The following is a 25,859-nucleotide window of genomic DNA, read 5'->3' as shown; positions in this document are numbered from 1 at the left end:
TGGTCTACTAGCTAGTGTTGGTTCTTTTGGAAACTAGTGTTAGTTCTTTTGGATGTATAGTGGTGGTTGTCCATGATGTAGTGGTGGCTGAGCGCATGATGTAGTAGTGTCGCCACATGATGTAGTTGTGGCAGATACTTGGTACTTGAAGTGGCTGCATGCATGAGGAACATGCATGGTTGGAACAACTAGACTTGTATAGATGACATCTATTATATCTTGCTATCTATTATTAACTATTAATCTGGAGGTTCTAGATGTCTATCATGCCATCTATTAACTAGTTATATGTATGTTTATCTATGTGTATGTTTCTAGAATTGGACCTTTTGGTTGTGTGTATGTTTTGGAATAGACCAAGTTTCTGGAACGAGAAAGAGCATATTAGTGGTATGCCAGAAATGAAAAATAGAGATGGTTGTGGAACAACAGCCGCCTCTGTAAAAGGTATGTGCAGAGGCGGCTTTGTATTGTGTCGCTTCTACAAATAGATTTGTAGAGGCGGTTCACTTTCTCAACCGCCTCTACAAATACCATTACTAAAGGCGGCTGGGCATCCGCCTCTACAAATCAGCGATTTGCAGAGGCAGAAAAGTATAGGTGACTAGCAGAACTGCCTCTATATAGAGGCTTTCCAACCGCCTCTACTTTGAAAAACTACAGTAGTTAATTATTCTAAACAAATCTAAGATTATAGCACTATGGTCTAACTAGGGATCAATACTACTACAACAAGTAAGTAGTGCTCAAGTGAAGTACCAAAGTAAGTAGAAAGGTAATATATTGATAACTCGAAATGTCTTACAAAGATAAAGATACAAGAGGCATACCAGACTCCTAAAGACTACTTCTGGAACCCTAGCAAGGCTCGACTTGACTCCAACTCCCAACTAAGCTAACCTAAACTAAAGAGAGAGTAACTAGAGTGATTCCTTGTGGTGTGTTCTAAAATTGGTGCCAAGACTTGTATTTATAGTGAATTGAGCAAGGGGGTACTTGTAGTGAAAGGAGATGCAGTAACTATGCCTGGAGGGGTCAATATATTGACCCCCTATGAAGTAAGGTGACCGTGGAATCCACCACTCTTTGATCCTACGCTTGGTAGAGTTTCTCCAAATTGGTGAACAGGTATCATCCAAGGTGGTTATTCTGATAGAATGTGCTCCCTTGCATGGTTGGTGGGCCATTCAATCCTTGTAATGATACTTGGCATCCCTTAGATCAAACTGTCATGGAATCAATGTGGAAGATTTCTCAAATGTGTGTTTCCTAGCTTGTGCCATGGATTGAGCTTGTTTGGCACTAGAGCCAAGTTGGGCACTCCTCTAGGTAGGCCCCCAAGGCTCCCTTTTTGTTCGTGTGTTCCTGAAATGTCACACCTTCCAAATACAAGTGGAACACATTATTGGAAAACAAAATATTACTATGATGTTGGTACCTTCACTTTATGAATATGTTGTGTCAACTGATCATTTAGTGAGCATCAACAAGCTCCCCCAAGCTTGTCCTTTGCTCACGAGCAAAGACTAAGACTTAGGATTTATGGATGAGGAGTTGCATCATGAGTATCTATGTACAATTTAACACTATCTTTCGAATTTAACACTCTATGTACAGTTTAATACTCACCCATTTTACCATAGTCCTCATGGGGCTTATAGTTAGACAGGTTGCTTGTTCTCCCATCATTTGTTTGGTATGATTCTCCAAGATATTTTACGAATTTTGCAAATAAAGCTTAAGTTCCTATCTGTAAAGCTTATGTGGAGTTCATGGGTACAGGATGATTGAGAGGCATACTTGCATTGCATATATTGTAAATTCAAACAATGGATCCATGGAGGAATACGTCATACAATCTATCAATCAAGATGTGCAAGTGTCTAGAACTTGGAATGTAAACTTGACTCCTTTTGAAGAGATCTCTCTGATCTCCACTTTTATATTTTTAAGATCATGGCTATCTTTCTTTTCTTTTCCGTTTTTCTCATCCTTTCTCATTTTTATTTAGTTTTCTTTTTCATCGCATATTTTTGCATAGCCCATGTCTCTTTTGAACTTTTATGGAGAGAGATCACTGAATATATAGTCTTTATTTGACTAGAAGATGGAAACACATGTTTTTGCTTACTATCTGTACAAGATTATAGCATATTTGGGTGGAGTATGTGTACATGATCTCCATTGTGAAAGCATGAAATTTCCCTTACTAGGGCACAAGGCTTGACAAAACTCAATACAATAACAAGTAGCATATGTAGAAAGTTTTTGCATCATTGTAACAACATTATTTGGCTTTGGTAGATTTCTCACCATTTAGGAACTTATCAATTTTTTGTTCTTATGAAAACAAATACCCCAAGGCCATAACCTTATTTTGAACAAGATAAAAGCTCACTCCAGTCTTTCCTATATCATATACCCCCCACAACAACCTAGATTTGGCTCTAGCATTTGCATCCCACAAAGTTTTAGCTTCAAGGCAAGATCATTTTTCGCCAACAAACTCAACTAAGGAGAGTATCAAATTGTAAATTATTAGACACTTGCAAAAAATCAATAGAGCAACTATTCATCATCTCCAGAGTGAAAGATTATATCAACCTCATACCTAAAGTTGGGAGTTTTCTTCTCTTTTTTTAAAAAGATGCAATGAAATAAAGGAAATGAACTAATTGTCTGTTGCATGTTGCCCATCTACGCCCATCTACTAATTGCTTGTTGCCAGATTCAATTCTGGTAATGACCTATAGGGTTTAGACTCGACAGTGATCTATTGATTTGAGGTATTGTTTACTCGTACTATATTATATAATATAATGGATGGACACTTTACGGTGCCCTGTTTGTTTTTTAAAAAGGTGGCATAAGACAATGATCCAATACTTTTAGGCCGTAGTATATCGTTGTCGCCCTACGGGTTGCTGCCTGTGATCTGATCTGGCATCTGGATTCATAGAAACAGAAACATGTTCTTAAAGTAAAAAAACAAAAGGAACTAGACATCACCGCCACAGAAGCAATGCCTTTAGTGTTGGAATCAATATATCGGGATAGCTGATACATATGGACAATGAAAAATTTACCTAGGCTGTTGTACGTAGAACTCTATTTTTTAGAGGGGTTTTTCTATTTTACTAATGGCTAAATTTTACAGTTTATAGTCTAATTTTACCTAATCTCTTGGCCGGAGTTGCTCTTATATAAGTATACGTATATTGTAACAATAGTAATCAAAGGTGTGCTTTACAGCTTTATAGGATATAACAATATTCAGAATGATATTCACGACTGAATGGAGTACTTAAAGATGAAACGTGCGTGAGACATTGTTATGCACTAGCTGAAACAAACAAAAACTATCATCGAGAAAAGAGAGGCTGAAACAGAAACCAAGCCTGGAAGAGAGAGAGAAGAAGCACGAAGAAGAAAGAACTCCAAGAAATGCGAGAGCGCCGACGCCGGGGAGCCGTGGAGGGTTCGGCCGTTCAAAAGGATCTGCGGCCTGCGATTCCAGTCTAGAAGGAGGCCACGCCACGCTATACCTACTGTAGACGGGAAAGCGGCGTCAGGATCGTCCCCGGCTCCACGCCCACACGCCCACGCCCAGGCAGGCAGGTAATCGATTGCAAAATGATTCGGTCCGCCTGCGCCGGCGCCGGCGCCGGCGCGCGCTCGAGAGTCGAGCCGACCACTCCCGCGCCCGCCCCGCCCGTGTCCGCATGCGCGCGGCGACCGTGCCACTGCCACCGCACGGAAGGCGACGCGAGGTCTCGCACACCAAGGCAGCCTGCCCTGCCTGTCCGGCCCGGCATTTACGAGGACAGAGACTTTTTTGCGGCCTCGAGATCCGAAGCATGCAGCTCCGCTCCGCCTCCGGCCTCCGGGACGGACATTGTCATTACTCCCACCACAGCTCACGGGGCCGCTGCTGCAGCACCAGCACGGCACAGCGCAAGCTGCCGCCTGGCCTCTCTGCGTCGCCATCGATCGGCCCGATCAATCATCAATGCGTTCTTGGTTTTGCTTGTGCGTAAAAGCTGGAGTTACGACCCTCACCAACCCGTAGTCAGCCGGAGCGGAGCCTATTGTAGGGAACTGTGCCGTGCTAGCAGTAGGAGATTCCTCGCTATCCGGAGTCCGGACGCACCGCGCCCACGTGTGCGCGTACGAAACCAAAGTCCCCGTCTCGCCCTCGCGTCCGCATTGTCGCAGGCTCGCAGCACCGTTTGGTTGGGCCTGGGCCGCAACAACTAGCCCAGGCTTGGTCTCCTACTGGGCCACGGCACTCCGTGGGGCCTAGGAGCAAAACTGCAAAGAGGAACCGGTCGGATTTTTATCGGCGGACGAACGGACGAGAGCGGGTGCGCGGCTGAACCTGCAACCCACCTCCACCACCGATGGCTCTGCTACCCGCCGCAGGGGCGGCGCCGGCGATGCCCTTCGCCGCCAAGCCGTGCGGCCTCCGGCGGGCGTCTTCTCCTCCTGCCGCGGCCCTGCGGCTCGGGCCGCTCTTCTGGCCGTGGGAAAAGGTCCAACAACCCTCTCTCTCTCTCTCTCTTTTCAGTACTACTGCACAAGTCACGCAGGCGCAGTAATCCTGATTGCATTTGGTTGGTACTCGCGTAGATACACGCCATTACTACCGTGCTGGAGCCCGGCCGGTGGGTGTTACTGATACTGTAGCGCTGACAGCTGAAAATTCAATACGCGTGTGGTTGGTTTATACGGTCGTTTCTAAAATTCATATCACATCGAATATCTAGACATATGTATAGAGTATTAAATATAGACTAATTACGAAATTAATTACATAACTTGCGACTAATTTACGAGATGAATTTTTTAAGCCTAATTAGTCTATAATTTGACAGCATGATGCTACAGTAAACATGTGCTAATGATAGATTAATTAGGCTTTAAAAAACGTCTCACAAATTAGTCTCCGTCTATGTAATTGGTTTTATAATTAATTTATATTTAATGCTCTTTATTAATATCTAAATATTCAATGTGATATAAATTTTTAAAACGACTAAAAAACTAAACACTCCTCAACTATACTAGTGCAGTGCAGCGTCTAGGACATGCATGCTTTTCGAAGCCCTTTTATTTAAGCCCGTGTTTAGGTGGTGGGAAGTTGGAAATTTGGTTACTGTAGTACTTTCATTTTTATTTAGCAATTAGTGTTTAATCATGGATTAATTAGGCTCAAAATGTTCGTCTTGTAATTTCCAACCAAACTATGCAATTAGTTTTTTTCGTCTACATTTAATGTTCTATGTACGTATCCTAAAATTCGATGTGATAGGTACTGTAGCACTTTTTGGGAAAACTTTTCGCTAAAAGTCCTCCTAGGACTGTGCATCGCTCAACGCGTGTGTGAGATGTGACATGACGTGAGGGGAGGTGAATGCGCAGGTTGCCATTGCGAACCAGGCAAACGAATGGGGACACCCACACAAACTTGATGTTCTGTCTGAATGTGCACACGGCTTTACTGAACCTTGATTTCCTGCGTCCCTAAGCACAAACCACAACGAGGATCCGGCGACCACAGGGGCGCCACTACCCATGGAGCTTGATTAGATTAGCAATAGTAGTAGTACCTTTTAGCGTCTATCCATGGATCGATCGGCGGATGTACTATTTTAATTCAACGGCATGTTCGGCCAGTGTTGATAGTATACCATCGTAGATTATTACTATTAACTAATTTGGTGTAAGAGAAAAATTTACGATTATTTACGATCAAGCGAACAGAGAAAAATTTACGATTATTTACGATCAAGCGAACAGACTATAAACCTGCAGTAGATTATGGCTAGCATTTCTGCTATGTGCTGTTTTACACTCTTTACTGATGCTGCGATGCTGGCGTTCCTGCACGGAAACCTAAATGTTCCACGTTGGGTGATTGCGGTTGGAAAGAACCTACCTAGATGAGATGGCGAAAGTTCACCATTGTTACCATGGCCTGTTTGCTCTTTTCAACAATTATTAGATCATGAGAAAGCCATTCACTACACACCATCAGTTAGGCTGTATTTAGTTCGTAAAATTTGAAAATTTAGCTACTATAACATTTTTGTTTTTATTTGATAATTAGTGTTCAATCATGGACTAATTAGGCTCAAAACGCCCGTCTCGCGATTTCCAACCAAACTGTGCAATTAGTTTTTTTTTCGTTTACATTTAATGCTCCATACACGTATCGTAAGATTCGATGTGATAGCTGCTGTAGCACTTTTTGGGAAAGTTTTTGGAAACTAAACACAACCTTATTGGAATTCAGTTTTTTTTTAGACAAGGCCTTCCTTCCTATTTTACATTATCCAAACCAATTCTTCTATAACCAGTTTAGCAAAGCACAGAAAAGTAGGTCTTTTTGGCTTGAGCTTATCAGCCAGAATCAGTTATACTTTTCAGTTATAGAACAATGTTTTTCTCTCACGACAAATCAACCACAGCAGCAATAATTCGTGGCGAACAGAGCCATAGATAGTAGAAACATCCACCCTCCCTCCCCACCATTACCGAAATTCTGCTCTCCACTAACCAAAGCAAAGAAGATGCTGACACAATCTAGTTCGCTTTTATGCATAATTTGTAACTGAAGGGACACGATTTAGTTGATGCACCATACAACATATGCTGGCAAATAATGAAATCAGACAGAGGATATTGGCCCTGTTTGCTTGTCTGATGAGCTGTACTTTTTCAGCGAACGAACAATGTTTTTCTCTCACAATAAATTAGCCAACGGTACTTTTCAATCTGGCTTATCAGCCAAGCGAACAGGGCTATTGACCTGAGCAAACCAAACTTTTAAGTTTTGTATTTGTACTAGGGCCTCGTTTAGATTGCGAAAAAATTTCAACCCAATGAATAGTACCACTTTTGTCTTATTTGACAAATATTGTCCAATCGTGGACCAACTAGGCTCAAAAGATTCATCTCGTGATTTCCAACTAAACTGTGTAATTAGTTATTTTTTTTACCTACATTTAATACTCCATGCAAGCGGCTAAAAATTGATGTGATGGAGAGAGAGTGAAAAAACTTGGAATTTGGGTGGCATCTAAACAAGGCGTAGGTATTGACCCGTGTTGCTACGGACACAAAAAATTGTATGAAAGAAATTTGTCTGATCCCGTACGTGCTAACTGGATACATGATTGTTATTTACACAAGAAATGAAAATCAAATTTAATGGAGTTCTTGCTTCTAGGTAACTCATTATTGAGTGTTGAACTCATAAAATACTTCCCCAGCTTCTATTGAATGCATTCAAGGAGCCAATAAACTTACAAACTAACACACTCTAGAACATGCTAACTGCAGCATCTACCATTTCCTGCTGTCACACCTTGGTGCTGTAGCTTCTTGTCATTGCGGTCATGCCACCACCGCACTGACCCATGGCCATACCAGGGAGCTGTTGTTGTTCCTGGCCTGAGTGTGTAGCCACTAGCCAAACTAAACAATCGCCGTTGCTATGCCCCTCGACAGAGTGGAGAGATTTGAATATTTGATAGAACTCCGTAGAAAAATCACTTCTATAGGAGATCCACAATGCCGTACCAACAACAAACTGCATCTGTCGAGGGACACTGCCTCAAGCGACACATGCAGGTTCCCGCAGACCTTACATTTTTTAAGACAATGTACACAATCATCTGTAACTTTTATTTGATAATATATCCGCTTGACAAATCAAGAAATTTGACATTGAACACAATAGTCAATTGTATGGATGATTTTCTCACAGTTCATGTTTCAGTTACACTAATTTTGATAAAATGTACTCCATCAAGAATGTCATCCTGCTTCAATGAAACATGAATGAAAAAATACAGGCACCAAAATTGCCGTGCATTAAAATCAGAGTATCGAAGCAGAGCTACCTTCCATTATAGAGAAACCGACAATAACACCTCTGCTCCTTTTGCTCTAGTATACTCCGTCAGCATCATATTTGTCAATAGCATGTAGCCATGCAAGTGGGTGACGTTTGGTTGAACTAGTAGCAGACCCACACAACACAATAGGAAAATTATGGGTAATCGTTGAAAAATCTGTTGCCCAAGAACCATTGGGTTACCCAAATGAAATAATTACCACTCGAATTGAGGGCGGGTTGCTAAGGACCGGCACTGCTAAGTGCTAATAGACACCGCATCGAACAAAAAAGAAGGTTCAGAGAAATGGAACATCACAGCTCTCAACACTAACCATGGAATTTAATAGGAGCAGCATACTCCCTCTGTCCTTAAATGTTTATCGCCATTATTTACGTGCCGATAATTTTGATTTCATTTATAGAAAATGCGTGCAACATTTCTATCTTCAAATAAATTTATTAAAAAACTAGATTCAAATATCTATCCAATGATACTAATTATGTATCATAAATATTAATAAACTTTTAATATATATTTAGTCAAAGTTGTTTCTCAGGAAATGAAAACGACAGACATTTAGGGACGGAGGGAGTACATGTCATAGTCATAAATCATAAGCTCACTACTATTGTAAAATTCAAGGGTTGTCACTTGTCAGGTCACTAAGCCATGTTTCTATGGAGAATCATTGCGGATTGTTAACCACTTTAGAGAATTGTTCCAGAACTTTGAATTTCTAGGTTTCTACCTTAACATGACAAAAGCAATATGATTCAGAGCTACCACCTTTTGTATACTTATAACCGACAGCATTCATCAAACAAATCTAAATTTCATTTTTTTCCAAAACCCTACAGAAGTGCATGGTAAATTTAGTCTTGGATTTAAGAACTCATGCTGCCCAAAACTCTGCATAGCAGAATCAGAAAGATTACTGGAGGATGTGGTTTTCAAAAATTATAGTATCAGAAAATTATAGTTTTATAAGCCAAAGAGACACAAAATCGTGGTTTAGAAAAAAAGAGGTCATGAGTGGAGTTTCTAAAACTCCAAAAAGACTACGGTTTTGTCAAAACCATGGTTTTAGAGACTACAAGATTTGTTGTATCCAAACACCTAGTAGCTTTTAAAAACCAAAGTATTTTGTAAAACCATAGTATTTCTCCAATACTTCAAAAATACTTTGCATCCAAACAGAGCCTTCATCTAAAAATGGCATTTCTGGGTTAGTCCATCATGGATCGATCCATTGCTAATTCCCAGTACAGGTTAGACCTGATATTGCTATTTTAATTGCTATTGCTATTGCTAAAAATGTCCCGGTGGGTGTTCGTAAGACCTGACACAACCTAGTTCGCTTTTATACATGATTTGTAACTGAGCAGACTTGATTTAGTTGACGGCACGATACAATATATGCTGGCAAATCATGAAATCAGGCAGAGGATATTGACCTGAGCAAATCAAACTTTGGAGTTTTGTATTTGTATATGGTTTCTTATGGTCAAGTGAAGCTTTCAAAATTGGTCTTTTATAGTTTCAGGCTATTATGAAGCTCGAATTACCACTGCTAAGCCAAATAAGGAAGCCGTGTATCTTTTATGACCTCACATTTCTGTCTGAAGTCTAAACCACGACATACTTCGGTATCTGCATGACTGAAAAGTGTTAGCGGATAATTCAACGGGTTGTCGATTCCTATTTCTTCACCTGAATCTCCTGATAGTATATTATCGTTCACAAATATAGGTGAAAGTTGGTCCCCTTTCTGTTTCCCCCATGGGTTTTGGAACATGGGCATGGGGAAACCAGCTACTTTGGGGCTATCAAGAGAGCATGAACAACGAACTTCAGGACTGCTTCAATCTAGCTCTAAAGAATGGCATAAACCTTTTTGACACTGCTGACTCTTATGGAACTGGAAGGCTGAATGGACAAAGTGAACGGCTACTCGGTAAATTCATCCTTGAGTTTGACGGTAAGATTAACACAGAGACTCAAAATGGTTTCAGGATCTCCAAGAAGTAATGTTCTTTCTGTCAGTTTTTCAGTTACAGTACTGCTTTAATTTTGTTCCTTCGTACTATCCCAGGGACGATTAAATCTCCAGATGATGTGATCATTGCAACTAAGTTTGCTGCATATCCTTGGCGACTTACATCAGGGCAGTTTGTCAGCGCCTGCAAGTATTCTCCCGATTTGTTTGTTTCATGTACACCAACCAAATTTCACTCTGTTCAGTACAGATTTTCTTCAAAATATCTGAACTTACAGACTAGCACGAATGCTTTACGAATTATTAAGCAAAAACTGAGCATAACCTAGTTTGAGCGTTCATGTGACTCATGGAGTGCCTATTTTCAGGTCTTCTTTGGAAAGATTGCAACTTGATCGGCTCGGAATAGGGCAGCTGCATTGGTCGACTGCTAACTATGCACCCTTGCAGGAGCGCGCCCTCTGGGATGGACTAGTTGAAATGTATGAAAAGGTCACTGAACTTTGAAACATCCACATCAGATTATGAATTTATCATGCCATGTCATTACTGAAATTACTGAACTTCACTCTGTGCGGTCAGTTAGGCACACATTCTGACTGCATGTTTTGCTTCTTAGGGTCTCGTAAGTGCTGTTGGCGTCAGCAATTACGGGCCAAAGCAGCTTCTGAAGATCCACAACTATCTAGCTTCTAAAGGAGTTCCCTTGAGCTCAGCTCAGGTGCCTGCAGGAAACTGTTAGCTCTGTATGTTTATACAACTCCCGATTCAGTATTGCATCATCCGAATTCTGAAAGCACTTAGTGATACAGGTTCAGTTCTCACTACTGAGCATGGGTGACGATCAGATGGAACTGAAAACTGTGTGTGATTCATTGGGCATTCGTCTCATCGCATATAGTCCGCTCGGACTAGGGATGCTCACTGGGAAATATGATGCTTCTAACCTCCCAAAAGGACCAAGGTGATCGGATTGGGATTGAGAGCCTTTGTGTTTTGTTTCTGAACTCTTGTTTTGATAGTTGATGAGTGCACGTTCTCAGGGTCTGTTTATCTGTACTCTGCCCTGCAGGTCAGTGCTGTTCCGACAAATTCTTCCTGGGCTGGAGTCTTTGCTGTCTTGTCTGAGAAGGATTGCCGAAAAGAAGGGGAAAACCATGTCTCAGGTACGTGCTTACCGTTGCTCAAAAAAAAAAGGTACGTGCTTACCGAGTGCAGAACGGCTTGCTGAACGATTCTATGATCGTACCAGCATGCCACAACCACACAGCACTGGATCATCAAACTGTGCCTCGTAATCCGAAGATGACGCCATACTACCAACGCAGGTGGCCATCAACTGGTGCATCTGCAAAGGCACAATTCCTATCCCAGGCGTCAAAACGGTCAGGCATGTCGAGGAGAACTTGGGCGCGCTCGGCTGGAGGCTGAGTTCTGCTGAGATCTCAGAGCTTGAGTCCGCGGCGATGGCAGCTCCCAAGAAGATGGTCCAGAATGTTTTCCAGACTGCCTGATCATGTGCAGGAATCTGAGTCTCAATACCAAACCCAGCATGATTTTGAACCTGAATCTCAGTGTCAAACATGACCAGACAAAAATTCCGGTGATGCATTTCTGGACCAGACAATGGTGTCAGATGAGAGTAGAGGGGCGGTTTCTTTGCTGAGTTCAGATTTCCACTGGCAGCAAACCCTGCTCACTGATTTAAATAGCGTTGCAGTATGCAGATCTCAAGAAGTTGTGTATGCATGTTTCTACAACCATCATACTTAAACTCTGAAACAGGGCAGCCGTGAACTTTCTTCTCGTAAGATTCATATATATATAGAGAGAGAGAGATTAAGGAGGAAACCGTTAAAGACGCATCCCATTTATTCAGGTTCACTCCCAAGTTCCCCAGAGATCAAGCCGCTTGCACTGGCATATCCATCTGAACCAGAGGGATCAGACGGTGGTGTTTAACCTTACTTCAATGGTACTACTAGTATATAGACGAAGGCCCCGTTCGCTTCGCTGAAAAAAAACTGAAACACTATTTTGACTGATTTGCTGCGAGAGAAAAACAATGTTCCACGGATTATAAGAGAAGCGAACAGGGCCGAACACGACACAAGTCCACAGACATATGACCATGCATGCATGCACACTCTCAAGTCGGAAGGGCAAGCGTCAGTGCTTGCGGTGGTTGTTGCCGGCGTCGGTGCCGTCGCGGTCGGCGGCGGCGCCCTTGAGGTTGAGGTGGTGCGTCGGCGTCGGCGGCTGCATGAGCGCGAGCGCGCGCTCGAACTGCGCCCAGCGCTGCTCCAGCGTGCCGTTGTAGCCCACGGACATGCGGACGAGGCCCGGGGAGATGCCCGCCCGGGCGCGGTCCTCGGGCGGCATCTCGCTGCTGGTGCTGCTCCCGGAGCAGGACATGAGCGTCTCGTAGTAGCCCAGGCTGACGGCCATGAGGCCGAACTGGGTGGTGTTCTGGAGGTGGTGCATCAGGCGGTTGGCGCGCTCCTCGGTGCCCATGTCGAGGCACAACATCCCGCCGGACCCGTACCCGGGGTTGCCCATGGCGGCCAGGCGCGCGTGGTGCGGGTGGTCGGGGAGGCCCGGGTACAGCACGCGCAGGCCCAGGCGCTGCATCCGCGTGGCGAACGCCAGCGCGCGGCGCGAGTGCTCCTGGATCCGCAGCGGCAGGTGCGGGAGGCGCTCCGACAGCTCGAACGCCACCTTGGCGTTCATCGTGGGGCCCAGCAGCATCAGCGCCCCGTCCTGCAGGTCCATCATCGCGTTCACCAGGCTCGCCGGCCCGCAGATCGCGCCTGCAAAGAGCGTAGGTACACCAGTTAGCACATCAAGTCAAGGTCAGACGCTAGCATCAGATTCAAATTGAGGCGTGTTTAGTTTCCAAAAATTTTTAACTCCTAAAATAAAAGATCATGTTTGGACACATGCATGGAGTACTAAATATAGATGAAAAAAAAACTAATTGCACAGTTCTCGATAAAATCGCGAGACGAATCTTTTAAGCCTAATTAGTTCATGAAAAGCCTTAAGTGCTACAGTACCCACATGTGCTGATGGCCGATTAATTAGTATCATTAGATTCGTCTCGCAGTTTTCTAATGGATTTTATAATTTGTTTTTTTATTAGTATCCAAAAACCCCTTCCGACATCCTTCCGACATATCCGATGTGACACTTAAAAATTTTCAAACTCCCCAACTAAACACACCATCAATACGTATACTCCACGTATTTCAATTCGCTGCGCGTGGCAGGTTTGTTTGTTCGTTGCGCTGACGCCTGACGGCTTGGCCTCGATCTCGTGCACCTCAGACCCCACGCACGCGGCAAGGCGTGATGGAGGCCTGGCCAGCCGACAAGCAGGCACGGTCAGGTCTTGGCGGGATGCCGTTTGTACGTACGTGGCAGGGTCAGAGTCAGGACAAAAGCCACGCACGTACTCCTGCTGTGGGTCGCACACCGATGCATTATTGAAGTTGCAAGGAAAAGGTGCGGCAGACAAAATGATTAGGGCCTTATTTAGATTGGTCAGGAATCAGTATTTGACACCGTAGCATTTTCGTTTGTATTTGATAATTATTGTCCAATCATGACCTAACTAGGCTCAAAAGATTCGTCTCGTAATTTACAATCAAACTGTGTAATTAGTTATTTTTTTATCTACATTTAATACTCCATGCATGTGTCCAAAGATTTGATGTGATGGAGAGAGAGTGAAAAAACTTGCAATCTAAACAAGGCCTAGACACGAGGCGTCTAGAAGATGGCAACGGGCCTCGATACCCGACGGGCATTTGCCGTTAGGGGATAGAAATGGGATCATATTTTTATCCGTGGGCATCTAAATGGGTAAGAATCCATCCCCGACGAGTATAGCGGGTACGGGAACGTTCCCTGTTTACCTATCCCCGTTGGGGAACCCGACTATTTGAGCTGTCATGCGAGTATTAGACCAAAAAAACTCAACATAGGTATTTTGGCCTAAATCTGAACAATCATATATATAGTTTGTGTGTTCTAGGAACCCTAGTTCAATTTTTTCTCACCATCTTCGCCAGCAGCACAAGCACGCCTACCTCACGAGCGCTCGTGTCCCTCGCTTCCTCAGTTCGGTCTCTCTGCCACCTTTGCTCATCCTCCTCGCAACCTCGCTCCTTCTCCTCGGCATCTCCGAGACTCCGACACTTATACCCGGGTGAAGAAGAAACGTCTCCGATTGCAAAGCTGCGACCCCAAGTGTTCTTATTTATTGGGTATGCAGTACCCATCAGGTATCTGTTACCCGACCGATGTCCAACGGGTACGGGGATGGGCAAGAATCTATACTCGAGACAGTTAACGGAGACGGGGACAGGATGAATTCTCTGTAGCGGGAAAGAAAACGTTCCGGCGATACCCGACGGGTACATCCCGTTGCCATCCTTAGAGGCGTCTGCGATCGGCAGAGGATATATGGATCGGCCATGCGGAGGCCCCGCCGCCCCTGGCCTAGCTTGGCCAGACCTGATGTGCAACACATGGAGCGTGCGTGCCAGGCACAAACGGAGGGGTAGCAAGCGGAGCTTAAGCTAAGATGGGGTGGGTCACCACATCACGTTCCCGCGGCAGGAGACTCTAGCTAGCTGACTACTTATAGTAGGTGAGCCCAGGTGCGCCTGCGTGACTTAGTGCCCTGTCGCTTGGGGCCTCGACTCCTTTCGCCGTCGTCGCCGTCGCCGTCGCCACATGGGGTGAGGTGAGAGCCATGGTCGAGTGTAACGTTACTGTTGTCATGCTCAAAGACAAGGGAGTGGTTGTAGTTCTCCAAAAAAGAAAGACAAGGGAGTGGCTGTGAGTGAGTGTGTGTCACTGGCCGCTCTCATACACGTCCACATTTTGTTTTGGTAGTTCGTACGTGAAAAATAGTTCGTAGCAACAGGTTTTTTTAGGGACGACTGGTATTGGAGTAGCCTCTACAGTGGCGTGCTCGGGCTCCAGTACAGTAGCCGCTCCTACAAATGACATAGTGAGGGCGGCTGATAATACGAGCCGCCCCCTACAAATACGTCGATTTGTAGGGGCGGCTGGTGTGTAGAGGCGGCTATTACCAGTCGCCCCACTGTGTCTGGCCCATGATCTTGACCGTCGGTCAGTAATACTCTCACGCTATATAAAACTAGCATCCTCAGGAGAAACCCTAGCTGGATCCCGCCCTCTCCCGACTGGACGTCACCCCTCTCTCCCATCTTTACTCCTCTCTAGTGCCACGACCTAGGCCAACTGGGGCGACGGCGTGGCCATGGCCGGCTGAGGCGGCGACGCACGGAACAAGTGTCCTAGGGAGGCGTGGTGGCGGGGACTCGAGCAGAGGCACTATCGACGCTGGAGAAGGGCCGTCTCACCTCGATTCGGCCAAGGGCGGTGCGGAGGAGGGTCGTCCGACCTCGCTCCGGCCAGCCTGTCCTCAATCCGTCCTCGATCCGTCCAAGGTCGACGTGTAGGATGCCGCCTGGCCTCGATCTAGCCGAGGGCGGCGCGGAGGATGGCACAGAGGAGAGCCATCTGGGCTCGATCCGTCCAACGTCGACGCGGAGGAGGGCCGCCTTGCCTCGATCTAGCCAAGGGCGGCGCGGAGGAGAGCCGTCTTCTTCGAGTGCATCTGCGGCGACTTGACAAGGTTGGCCCGTCCATATCGCGGCGGCGGCCTTGGGCGGGGCGTCCAGATCGTGTGCATATGTGCTCCATTCGGGTACCCCTACTCCCCCATTCGTCCTTTGGATGGTTTGCTCTATGTCCCGCAATCACGTGCTTGATCTGCCTCGTCAAACTACGCTGCAGGTGCGTGCCGCCCATGGCGTGCAGTGCTGCCAGGGGTTTGCGGATTAAGGTTTGCATCAATATCTTGCTAATTAGTCGGCAATTCGGTAGCAATATTTTCAGTGTAATACTTGTCTGCTACTGGAAGTTAATTTTCTCTACATTCTCAATACACTAGTCTGCATGTGGGTGGGAGTTGGACGACAATTTTAATGGCATCACATAATTTTTTCCCATTCATTTTTGTTATGTGTTGTACTGGAGTAGTGGAGACACCACTTTGGAGAACATTCTTAGTTATTTGGCTTTTGCTGTTAGCACTTAGAATATGTAGTGTTGTGCAATTCAGGTATGGAGATATTAAGAACTCAGAATTCAATAACTGCAAATTATTCAAGATGGCAAATTAATAGCTGCAAATAATTCCTTCTGTGATTGCAGACAGTCAAGAGTGCCAAGGTGATTTTCCTGAAGCTGACGCCTCAGTCCAGGCCCTTTAAAGGCTCCAGCAACATCGCCTCCTATGTGATAGAATCTGTTGTTGCTGCTTTGAAAACTACCATTGTAGCAGGGCAGTGTTTATTTCTTTCATAGGCTAATCATTGGATCAATATATTTTTTGTAGATTGGACCTGTTAATCACTTGTAGCTTGCACGAACTGGATCTCTAATTGATTTGATTTCATTGCTTCAGGAAACTAGCCGCTGCTGTAAATACTAAAGATCACACTGGTTTTGTCGGACACTGTCCTGTCACCCAGGTTTGCAAGCTAACACCTCACTACTAGTTACTACTTACCATCCTAGATCAAATTACCATATATATCAGGTTAATGAAGTAGTATGTCTTGCAATTTTGTCAGGAAATTCGCTGCAACATTGGCAAACCAACCTACTACTTTCCCATCTGGTAGAAGTTATTACAGATATTCAGATTTTTGCTAGTTTGATAGTGTCAATTGTTTGTTTTTGTAAAGTTTTCCATTATGGCATTATACAACTTAGAACTGATGTATGAACCAGATTACGAATGCAATGCACTATATCCTTGTTGTCAGTTAGATAATTTTTTTGATATATATGTTGCAACTTATGGTAAATATGGCTATTCAAATATGTGACCCGTGAAGTGTGAAAGGGCACCCATGGATAAACTTTGTATACTGAAATTTCTAGTCCTTGCTACCTATCTTGAATGAGGCTTTCTTGTCCTGGACATGATATATATCCTCTCTTCGTGTTTGGATGAGTGTCTGTGTGCAGCACACAAACAACCTTGACAATCCTATTAGACTATCTAAAAATTAGGAGCTCTAGAAACTTACTATTTGTCTTGCCTTCAAATTCTTACTGTGTGTGAGGAATCACTGTAGAAAAAGTCAAGCTTATATACTACTGTAATTGTTAAGTTCGCCATTGGATGCATCCTTAGTAAAGTATTCTTCCTTTTTTTTACTGATTTTTAATTTAGTTGTTTTTTTACAGTGTATTTTTTCTTCATTGTAATAATACATTATTTGTAAACTATGCAAAAACATGTTTATATGCTTCAAAATTGAGATCTGCTTTCACTAAAGGACTCATGAGAACATCTAACAGCTCCCAAAACCTACTACACTATTCAAGCAGATTTCGAACTGCACAATTGCAGTGAAAAACATCACATTTCTTCTTTGTTATTGTATTTTTCCCCAAAAAAAAACAAAACCAGAAATATGTAAAGAAACATGTTTCTTCGTATGCATCATAGTGAGAAATGCCATTAGTAGAGTTTCCTTATCTCTCTCTATGGTTCATTAGTGTTTACTCAAAACAATTGTGCCTCATTTATAATTGCAATTGCACCTTCAGTGTGGTTGCTCAGTATCTAATATATTTACTATTGCATTTTGCAGAACACTTTCCGGTTTGAAAGAGGGACTTGAAATCCTCAGTACCAACACCTTCGTAAGATTGAAAGGCTAGCTCTAGGCCGTTGATAATAATGTATATGGAATTTGATATTGGTCTTACCTTGTGGGACGATTTGGACTTGTGGAACGAATTAGACTTGTGAATTATGTCTATTTAATGATGGATTGTATATATTCTTGTGAATTAGACTTGTAATGATAGTTTATATAATGCTCTTGTGCTTGTGGTCGGATTTGAATTATATATATTTGTCCTGGTCGAATTTGAATTTTTTTTGCAGAAAAATGTACTGTAGGGACAGTTCTAGGCTGAACCACTCTTACAAACAGGTATTATAGGGGCGACTGGTACTATAACCGCACTTACAAATCGATTTGTAGAGGTGGCAAATCGATACAAATTGATTTATAAGGACGGTCTGAAAACCGTCCCTACAAATGCATGATTTATAGAGACGGTATAATAGAGGCGGCTGACCGAGCCGTCTCTACAAAGCCTCACCAGCCGCCCCTATAAACTATTCCTGTAGTAGTGTCAGTTAAAAATAGAGGGTGAACACTGCAGCAGAATTTGTCTAGTAGAGAGTGCAGATCAACCTAGGGATCTGAGCCCAGCAAAACCCTGACTTAGGAATCTTCTGACTATGACTAAATGGGTTTTAGCCAAACATGGTGACTAAATAAGTTTTAGCCAACTAGTCATCAAATTGATGATAGAAGGGACTAAACCTCACATTTTAGTCACTTTGTAGCCAAACACCCCAACTAAAAGGCCTTTGAAGTCTCTTTCATTCACCCAAACCAAACACCCAATGACTAAAATTTAGTCCCTTGTTTAGGTGACTAAAGTTTAGGAGGACGAAACCAAACATGACATAAATAACTTAAAAAGCGCACGTGCTTCCTCCGTTACCAAATTGATCCACGGCTGCTGGGGATAGAGATAGCGATGCAGTGATGGACTCATGTGTCATGTACTCATGTCGTAATCACTGATGTACGGTCTGCCGATTTCTGCTATTACCCCGGCACTAAGTTTATTATGGTATAATCTGCTAGACCGGTAATTTCTTTTGACAATTTTCCCATGTAGAATATCCCCCCAGCCCCCGGCCAGAGATTCTATGTGACCAAGGACGGCTACGACTAGCTTTTGAGGTCCCAGCTTCACTGGAACACACTCACGTAACCGTACTGGACAAATACCATGTTCGACTGGTACGTATCTACTACTATCGTAATCTCGTATGCAACAACGCTTAAGATAGAGTTATTAATTTTCTATAAGTGCAATTTGCAAGTGCTGTAATAATTAATTAACCATGCATGCATCCCGCTAATGCAGCGCCAGCGCGTCGTAGAACGTCCATTTCGCAGCTACTAGGTAGGAGGAAATTCCAACCACAGACTGTCAGTGAGGCGTTTCTAATTTTGTCGTCGCATGCACACGCCGATGACAACGCGGAGAGGATCGGAGGGAGGCTAGGACGTGTCCTTACCGGCGATGATGTCGGCGCCACCGCTGATGAACTTGGAGACGCTGTGGACGACGACGTCGGCGCCGAGGCGCGCGGGCGAGACCACCACGGGGGTGAAGGTGTTGTCCACCACGAGCTTGGCCCCCGCCTCGTGCGCCACCCGCGCCAGCATGGGGATGTCGGCGACGGCCAGCGTCGGGTTGGACATGGTCTCCACGTACACCACCCGCGTCTCCCCCGGGACCACCGCGGCGCGCACGGCGGCCTCGTCGTCGGCGTCCACGAAGGTGGCGCGCACCCCGGAGGTGCGCGGCAGGAACCGGGCCAGCAGCGCGTGGGTGCCACCGTACAGGCACCGCGACGCCACCACGTGGCCGCCGGCGCCCACCAGCTGCATCAGCACGGCGGAGATGGCGGACATCCCGGACGCCGTGCAGTAGGCGGCCTCGGTCCCCTCCAGCGCCGCCATCTGCCGGCCCAGCGCCAGCACCGTCGGGTTGAAGTGCCGGCTGTAGATGTACATGTCGCCGCGGTCGGGGCCCAGCTCGCCCGCGAAGAGGCGCCGCATGGTGTCGGGCTCCATTACCGTGAACGTCGCCGACGCCTCGATGGACATGTTCACGCCGCCGTGCTCGCCGAACTCGTGCCGCGCCGAGGCCAGCGCCGCCGCCGGGTCCGCCTCCCGGCGGCGCGTCTTGGGCTTCTCCTCGGCGACGCTGCCGTTGCTGCCGTCACCGAAGCCATCGTTGCCGAACGGGCGCTTCAGGGTGACCAACTCGGAGGTGGCGGCCATAGTCTGGGCCATTGGGATGGGAGCGTGTGGTGCGTGCGTTGCAGAGGAGCAGGAGATCGGGCTCGGCTGGAATGGGTTCAACTTCACAGCGGTGCGGGGAGGGGAACACAAGGTGGTGAAGCAATTTATAGGCGATGCCAGGATCTTCTGTGGCTGAGCGTACTCTCGGTGCCGTGGACGGCTGTGAAGCCGCCGGCCGCGGGCGCGGAGGAACGGACGACTGTGGCTGGAGTGGGGTATGAATCGGGCCCATTCCACGGTCAGGTGAGGAGGCTACAGCTTGTAACGTCGGGATGCTTTCTTCATGCCAAGTGTACCGTCTTAATAATGTTATAATAGGCAGCAATTGATTTAGTTTTGAAAGCTTTAGATGCAGTGGTATCTCCAGCCAAATCTGATTAATGCATTGTATATCCAGCCAAATCTGATTAATGCATTGTATATCCAGCCAAATCTGATTAATGCATTGTATCTCCAGACAAATCAGGTCCAAATAAAATTAAATAAATTCTAAGATCCAGAATAAATACTGCTCCTTTCATCTCAAATTATAATACGTTTTAGACTTTCTAAATTCATAGTTTTTGCTATGCACTTAGACATACGTAATGTCTAAATACATAGTAAAAGCATGTATCTAAAAAAAGCCAAAACATCACTCCGTTTCAAATTATAAAATATTTTAACTTTTCTAGATACATTTCTTTTAGTATGTATCTAGACATAGTGTATATCTAAGTCCATAACAAAAGTCATGTATCGTGGGTACTTCCCCTGATGTATTTAATGTTCAAAAAAACAAAAGTCATGTATCTAGAAATGCCAAACATCTTCGCCCTGCTCGCTTGGCTGATAAAGCATGACTGGAAGTACTGTTGGCTGATTTGTTGTAAGAGAAAAATATTGTTCGTTGGTTGAAAAAGTACGGCTTATAAGCAAAACGAACAGGGACGGAGGGAGTAGGTGCAAAGAGATTGTGTGATGCGACGTGCGTGGACTTGGGCTGGACCAGACCACCACGACATGCGCCCTGTTCATTTGGGCTGGTTTGGCTTATAAGCCATGGCTGAAAGTACTGTTGGTTGGTTTGGTGTGAGAAAAATATTGTTCGTTGGCTGATAAGCCATGACTTATAAGCTAAATACGACCAAACGAAAAGCCTGATGGTGTCGGGTGAGCTGGTTTAGTTACTTTGGGCTTATTAATGATGGCTTTATTGCTGCTGATGGTTGAACTTGTAACGGTCATGGTTATGGCTGCACCTACTAATAACTTTTATGGTTATGGTTGCGGTTACTGGTAATTGATGAACACCTTCACGACGTCTATGTTCATCCTCCACTCTTTGCCTTAGATCTCCCATGGCTATAAGAGGGATTCTTCTATTGTTGTTGCTTTCTAGTTTCAGCGTCCTAGCTCCTGCGCGCGCAGACGTTGGGATAATAGGCCTCTGAGAACCAATGTCCGTATGCGACACCAGCTACTTGGGTGTATGGGCAAATCAGGTTTTGAGGAGCACATCACTACGTGACTACTGAAACCTTCCCAACAATCATCACCACACATCTTGTTCTCGGTGACTAGCGATAGATGTCTTCTTCCTGCGACGATCATATGAACGACTAAATGGTCTACTCCCTGGTGGACGTTTGTGAGATACATTGTGACAACTTCTTTCATCGACTGAGGTCCACGATATCGAGCAGCGTACTATTTCGACTAGTGAGAAACGACGCATCTAGCAGACCCTGTGTATATCTCTGTCTTTGCTGAATTTGTTATATTCAGTACGATACATATGTTCACTATGATGTTCATCATGTTTCCTACTGCGAGTAGGCCACACAGACACATACCTGATGTCACAAAATCTTTTGTCAACATTCTGAATTAAAGCATGCCTAAATTCAGATAAATATCTAACAGATTTTGACCAAACATTCACTGACCAATGGCTAGCTGGCACCTTGCCATGCTATTAAGACTGTCTCCAACAACACAACCTAAACGCGGCACCTATTCTATTGTTTGGGTCACGGCACAGGGGAAAGGTCACGGACGCAAAACTTGCCTTCTCCCAACAGCCAAGAGGGCCTCTATGTCGCGCCCATCGACGACCATGGAGTGAGTAATGGCGTCGTCCACGGCCTCGCTCGGCGCCGGGCCCACACTGGCCCTGCCCACCCACGCTAGCGTGTTGCCCGCGCCGCCGCACGCTCCCGCGCTTCCTTCCTCCTCTGTCCGGTGGCTGCCGCCCAAGAGCCCTCCAACCGCCTGCGAGCTGACCGCCGGCACCTTGCGCCACCGTCCCAAGGCCGCCGCGCCGCTCGGAGATGGAGGCCCGCCGCTCGCCGCGCCGGAGCCAAGCGTCACTAGGAGCCCCGCCCCTCGCCTTCCTCGCCTGGGCCAAGGCCATCGCCATCGCTCCTCTGCTCTGTCTCTTCCCCTCTGCTCTTCTCCCTCTGTGCCCTCCGCTGTTCAGCAGGCCGACGCCGAGCGCTGCTGCTCTACCGGCGCGCCTCTTTCTCTCTGCTCTGCGCTTGACGCCCACCACGGCCGCGCACTCCTGCACCGAGACTCCGGCCACGACGCGCCAGCGGACTACGAGCTCGCTGTCTGGGACCCCACCACGGGCCGCCGCACGGACCTGCCCCACCTCCCCTGGTCGCCCTACCCCTACATCTGGAATGCCGCGGTGCTCTACGCCTCCACAGCTATAGTTTTCCAAACGTGCCGGCACGGCACTACACGGCACTAGCCCGCCCCGGCACGGCGCGCCTGGGCACGGCACGCTAGTCACGGCTAATGAACCGTGCCGTGCCGTGTCGTGCCACCGTGCCCGACTCCAGGTCCAGGCACGGCACTATCATTCCTGGAGCGTGTCGTGTCGTGCCATGCCGACCCCAGGCTTACTGTGCCCGTGCCGGCCCAGGCACTAAACTGGCAAAACCCCTCAATGAACTCAGCACAGCAATTCAAAGAGATCTAAAATGACTAAGTTCACAAAAGATCAAAAACATATCAGAACACAGCACAACAAAGAACACAAACTTTTGAAACTAAAACTAATTTAAGTAGGAGCTGTGCAATGACTGTCTCATTAAAAACCTGTTTAGGTAAAATTCACCCTTGTGAGAAACCCTAAACAGGAAAAGAGTACATCCAGCACCTAGATTAATTGTTCATTACATCCATCACCATAAGTCCAAGTCTCAGTTATTACAGAACCATTACATAAATGGGAAGTGAACTAGTCGACATCAAGATAAAGACCAGCAAAGGCCTCTTCCAGCTCCTTATCCTCCACCATGTGCTGCAGTCTTGTCTCAGCATTCTCCCAATCCTTGATGCAGGTAAGCGCCTCTACAGTTTCAGGGTTCAGTCTCCGCCGCCGCTCCTCAATGATCCTGCCAGTTAAGCTAAAAGTAGACTCTGAAGAAATGGTTGACACAGGCACTATCAAAATGTCTTTAGCAAGAACAAAAAGTACTGAATAAGTAAGCTTGTGCTCATGCCACCACTGCATGATGTCAAACTCATCATCCAACTAGCTTGCTGTGTCACAGTCCAGGTAGGATGCAAGTTCACTAGAGTTAGAACTAGCAGTTGCTGCCTGCAGCAAGGAAGTGGCAGAAACACTCCTAGAATGATCAAGACTAGAAGGGAAGGAAGAACAACCAGCTCCAACATCCAACTCCTCATCATCATAAATTTCAGCCCAAGCTGTTCTTTTCTTACCAAACAGGGATGGAGGAACAACCCTTTTCAGCCTATTAGGGCCATACATTACATCATACCTGTTATACATTTTAAATAGAAGAGCTCTGGTGTCCAGCAACTTATTAGTGTAGTCAATATTAAAAAGAGAATGTAACTTCCTAAGCACTTTGGTAAATCCCTTAATTTTAGCTCTTGGATCCAATATGAATGCAATAGAATAAAGATCAGGTATGTTCTTCCAGTACTTATTGTATTTGTCAATCATAGGTTGGATAACAGATCTTAGATGTTCATCATGTTGATACCTATGCAGGTGTATAGCAATCTTAACAAGACGATGAGTCATAAGTGGAGAAGTAGGATAGTAAACACCAAATAAATCAACAGTTGTGTCATAGAACAGTTCAAGAAATTCCAAGATTTTATTTGCCATAGCCCAGTGATCATTAGTCAAGGAAACCACTACCTGAACCTCTAGGGTAATTGGCCTTAATGAAAGTACTAAAAGTACTCTTGTGAGGCAGCAAGTGCTTAAGCATTAGGTAGGTAGAGTTCCATCTAACATCCATGTCTAATACAAACTTCCTAGGTCTAACACCACTAGCAATGCAATAACTCTTGTATGCATCAATTCTTTGATTAGAGGAGTTCATAAAAGAGATTGCTGTTCTAAAATCCTCAATGAGAGGATTCACAGCAGCCAATGCTTCTTTCACAATCAGGTTAATAATATGACAAGCACATCGTTGATGCAAAAACAGATCAGAACCTAAATATTCTTTAAGTATAGGTTTCAGTTTATCCATAGCATTTTTATTTGCAGATGCATTATCCAAAGTTACAGAAAAAACCTTGTTAAGTATACCTTACTCAGCAAGGACAGATGCAACATGCTCAGCAATGTTCTCAGCATTATGAGACACATCAATCAACCTTAAACCAAGTACCCTTTTCTCTAATTGCCAATCAGCATTAATGAAATGAGCCACAACAGATAAATAATCTTCTTTAGCCTTTCCAGACCATATATCAGAGGTAATAGCAATAGATGAAACAACATTATCCTTTAAACAGACCATCAGTTTATCACATTTCTCATTGTAGTATTTAAACATATCTCTACCAGTGGTTTGCTTAGAGACAGGTGAAAAATTAGGGTTATGAGCAGTTTTAATATAATCTTTAAATGCCTCAGTTTCACCAATCATAAGAGGTAGGTCCAATCTAGCAAGCATACGAACAAGTTCAACACGAGCTACCTCAGCACTGTACTCCCAACGACGAACAAAACCATCAGAATTAAAAGCAATATGAGTCTGAGTCATGCCCCGGGTCTTCTCAAGTTTCTTAGGACACTTAGCAAGATGTCGAGTAAGATGCCCAGTGCCATGAGCAGAATAAGCAGAGTAGCGCTTATGGCAGTGAAGGCGAGTGGCAGTAAACCTGATCTTTCTACCTTTCTCAGTTTTGTAGTGCTTCTCAAAGTCCTCCTAGACAGCAGACGTGGAAGGGCGATTAGAACCGACAGGGCTAACCTCGCTCTGGCCACCGTTGGCATCAGCCACGTCGACTGGGGGGTTAGAGTCGTCGACGGGAAGGGGATCAGCAGCAGAACGGCCGAAGAGCACGGCAGCGTCCTCGTGAACATCACCGTCCTCATCATCTCCGGCCATCCCGCACATACGCAGCTCGTCGTTCTGGGAGTGGTCAAACTCCCCATCGTCGTGTCGCCCGGAGCCTGGGGCCATCTCTACCATCTCCGGTTCCTCGACGGCTGCCACAATCAACAGATAAAAGCAGGGTTAGGTTGGGGATTAGGGTTTGGGTTAGGGTTAGGGTTAGGGTTAGGGTTTACCCTTACCTCTACGGTCGGAGCCCCGTAAACGACGACGATGAGAAGGACCAATTGCACACCCCCGGTACCTCAACGGAGACCGGAGCCCCGGAGGTGGCGGCAGCCAGCGATGTGGACAACGGACAGATGACGGAGATGCGACGAGGATGCCGAGAACGAGGCTCAATCGACGTTCAGGGATGAAGAATAAGGGAACAGATGGAGATTGAGGGCGGGAACCACTGGATCTGAGGGAGAAGAGGGAGATTGAGGGCGGAGAGGGAGAAGAGGGAACCACCGGCCACCGGAACTAACCCCTTACCCGCCGGAAGACTCCATGGTGACGGCGTCGAGGAGCCCAGGTTACGAGTGCGGTGAAGAGTGGCGAGCAGGCGAGGAGCTAGGGTTAC

At 45.6% G+C, this 25,859-nt stretch overlaps 3 protein-coding genes and 1 long non-coding RNA gene across 4 annotated transcripts; 2 read left to right on the top strand and 2 right to left on the bottom strand.

Annotated features, from left to right (window-relative positions):
- Positions 1-4,346: 4,346 nt before the first annotated feature.
- Positions 4,347-11,637, top strand: LOC136523646 (pyridoxal reductase, chloroplastic-like). Its single transcript, XM_066517263.1, has 8 exons — positions 4,347-4,532; positions 9,654-9,882; positions 9,997-10,090; positions 10,269-10,392; positions 10,520-10,621; positions 10,713-10,864; positions 10,973-11,066; positions 11,229-11,637. The coding sequence occupies exons 1-8, from the start codon at positions 4,401-4,403 to the stop codon at positions 11,412-11,414; spliced, it is 1,113 nt and encodes a 370-aa protein (XP_066373360.1). The 5' UTR covers positions 4,347-4,400; the 3' UTR covers positions 11,415-11,637.
- Positions 11,638-11,818: 181 nt separating this feature from the next.
- On the bottom strand, positions 11,819-19,997 carry LOC136523636 (methionine gamma-lyase-like). The gene is made up of 2 exons (XM_066517257.1): positions 19,124-19,997; positions 11,819-12,710 (listed from the first exon to the last, which is right to left on the bottom strand). The coding sequence occupies exons 1-2, from the start codon at positions 19,905-19,907 to the stop codon at positions 12,070-12,072; spliced, it is 1,425 nt and encodes a 474-aa protein (XP_066373354.1). The 5' UTR covers positions 19,908-19,997; the 3' UTR covers positions 11,819-12,069.
- Positions 15,084-17,854, top strand: LOC136523655 (uncharacterized). The gene is made up of 3 exons (XR_010776161.1): positions 15,084-15,643; positions 15,733-15,781; positions 16,153-17,854. It is a non-coding gene; the product is annotated as an uncharacterized lncRNA (long non-coding RNA).
- A 3,148-nt stretch (positions 19,998-23,145) lies between the features above and the next one.
- On the bottom strand, positions 23,146-24,048 carry LOC136536519 (zinc finger BED domain-containing protein RICESLEEPER 3-like). The gene is made up of 2 exons (XM_066528784.1): positions 23,460-24,048; positions 23,146-23,363 (listed from the first exon to the last, which is right to left on the bottom strand). Exons 1-2 carry the CDS (start codon positions 24,046-24,048, stop codon positions 23,146-23,148), a joined length of 807 nt encoding a protein of 268 aa, XP_066384881.1.
- Positions 24,049-25,859: the final 1,811 nt, after the last annotated feature.

The sequence above is a fragment of the Miscanthus floridulus genome, chromosome 2, assembly GCF_019320115.1.
Source record: "Miscanthus floridulus cultivar M001 chromosome 2, ASM1932011v1, whole genome shotgun sequence".
Classification (NCBI taxonomy): Eukaryota; Viridiplantae; Streptophyta; class Magnoliopsida; order Poales; family Poaceae; genus Miscanthus; species Miscanthus floridulus.
This window is presented reverse-complemented; position numbering and strand designations above follow the sequence as displayed.

Coding starts and splice junctions, on each gene's coding strand:
- LOC136536519 (XM_066528784.1), bottom strand. CDS start 24,048: ATGGCAAATAAAATCTTGGAATTTCTTGAACTGTTCTATGACACAACT. Junction 23,364..23,459: donor ACTTGCATCCTACCTGGACT/GTGACACAGCAA, acceptor TTCTTGCTAAAG/ACATTTTGATAGTGCCTGTG.
- LOC136523646 (XM_066517263.1), top strand. CDS start 4,401: ATGGCTCTGCTACCCGCCGCAGGGGCGGCGCCGGCGATGCCCTTCGCC. Junction 9,883..9,996: donor ATTCATCCTTGAGTTTGACG/GTAAGATTAACA, acceptor GTACTATCCCAG/GGACGATTAAATCTCCAGAT. Junction 10,622..10,712: donor TTCCCTTGAGCTCAGCTCAG/GTGCCTGCAGGA, acceptor TTAGTGATACAG/GTTCAGTTCTCACTACTGAG.
- LOC136523636 (XM_066517257.1), bottom strand. CDS start 19,907: ATGGCCCAGACTATGGCCGCCACCTCCGAGTTGGTCACCCTGAAGCGC. Junction 12,711..19,123: donor TGGCGCCGACATCATCGCCG/GTAAGGACACGT, acceptor CGCTCTTTGCAG/GCGCGATCTGCGGGCCGGCG.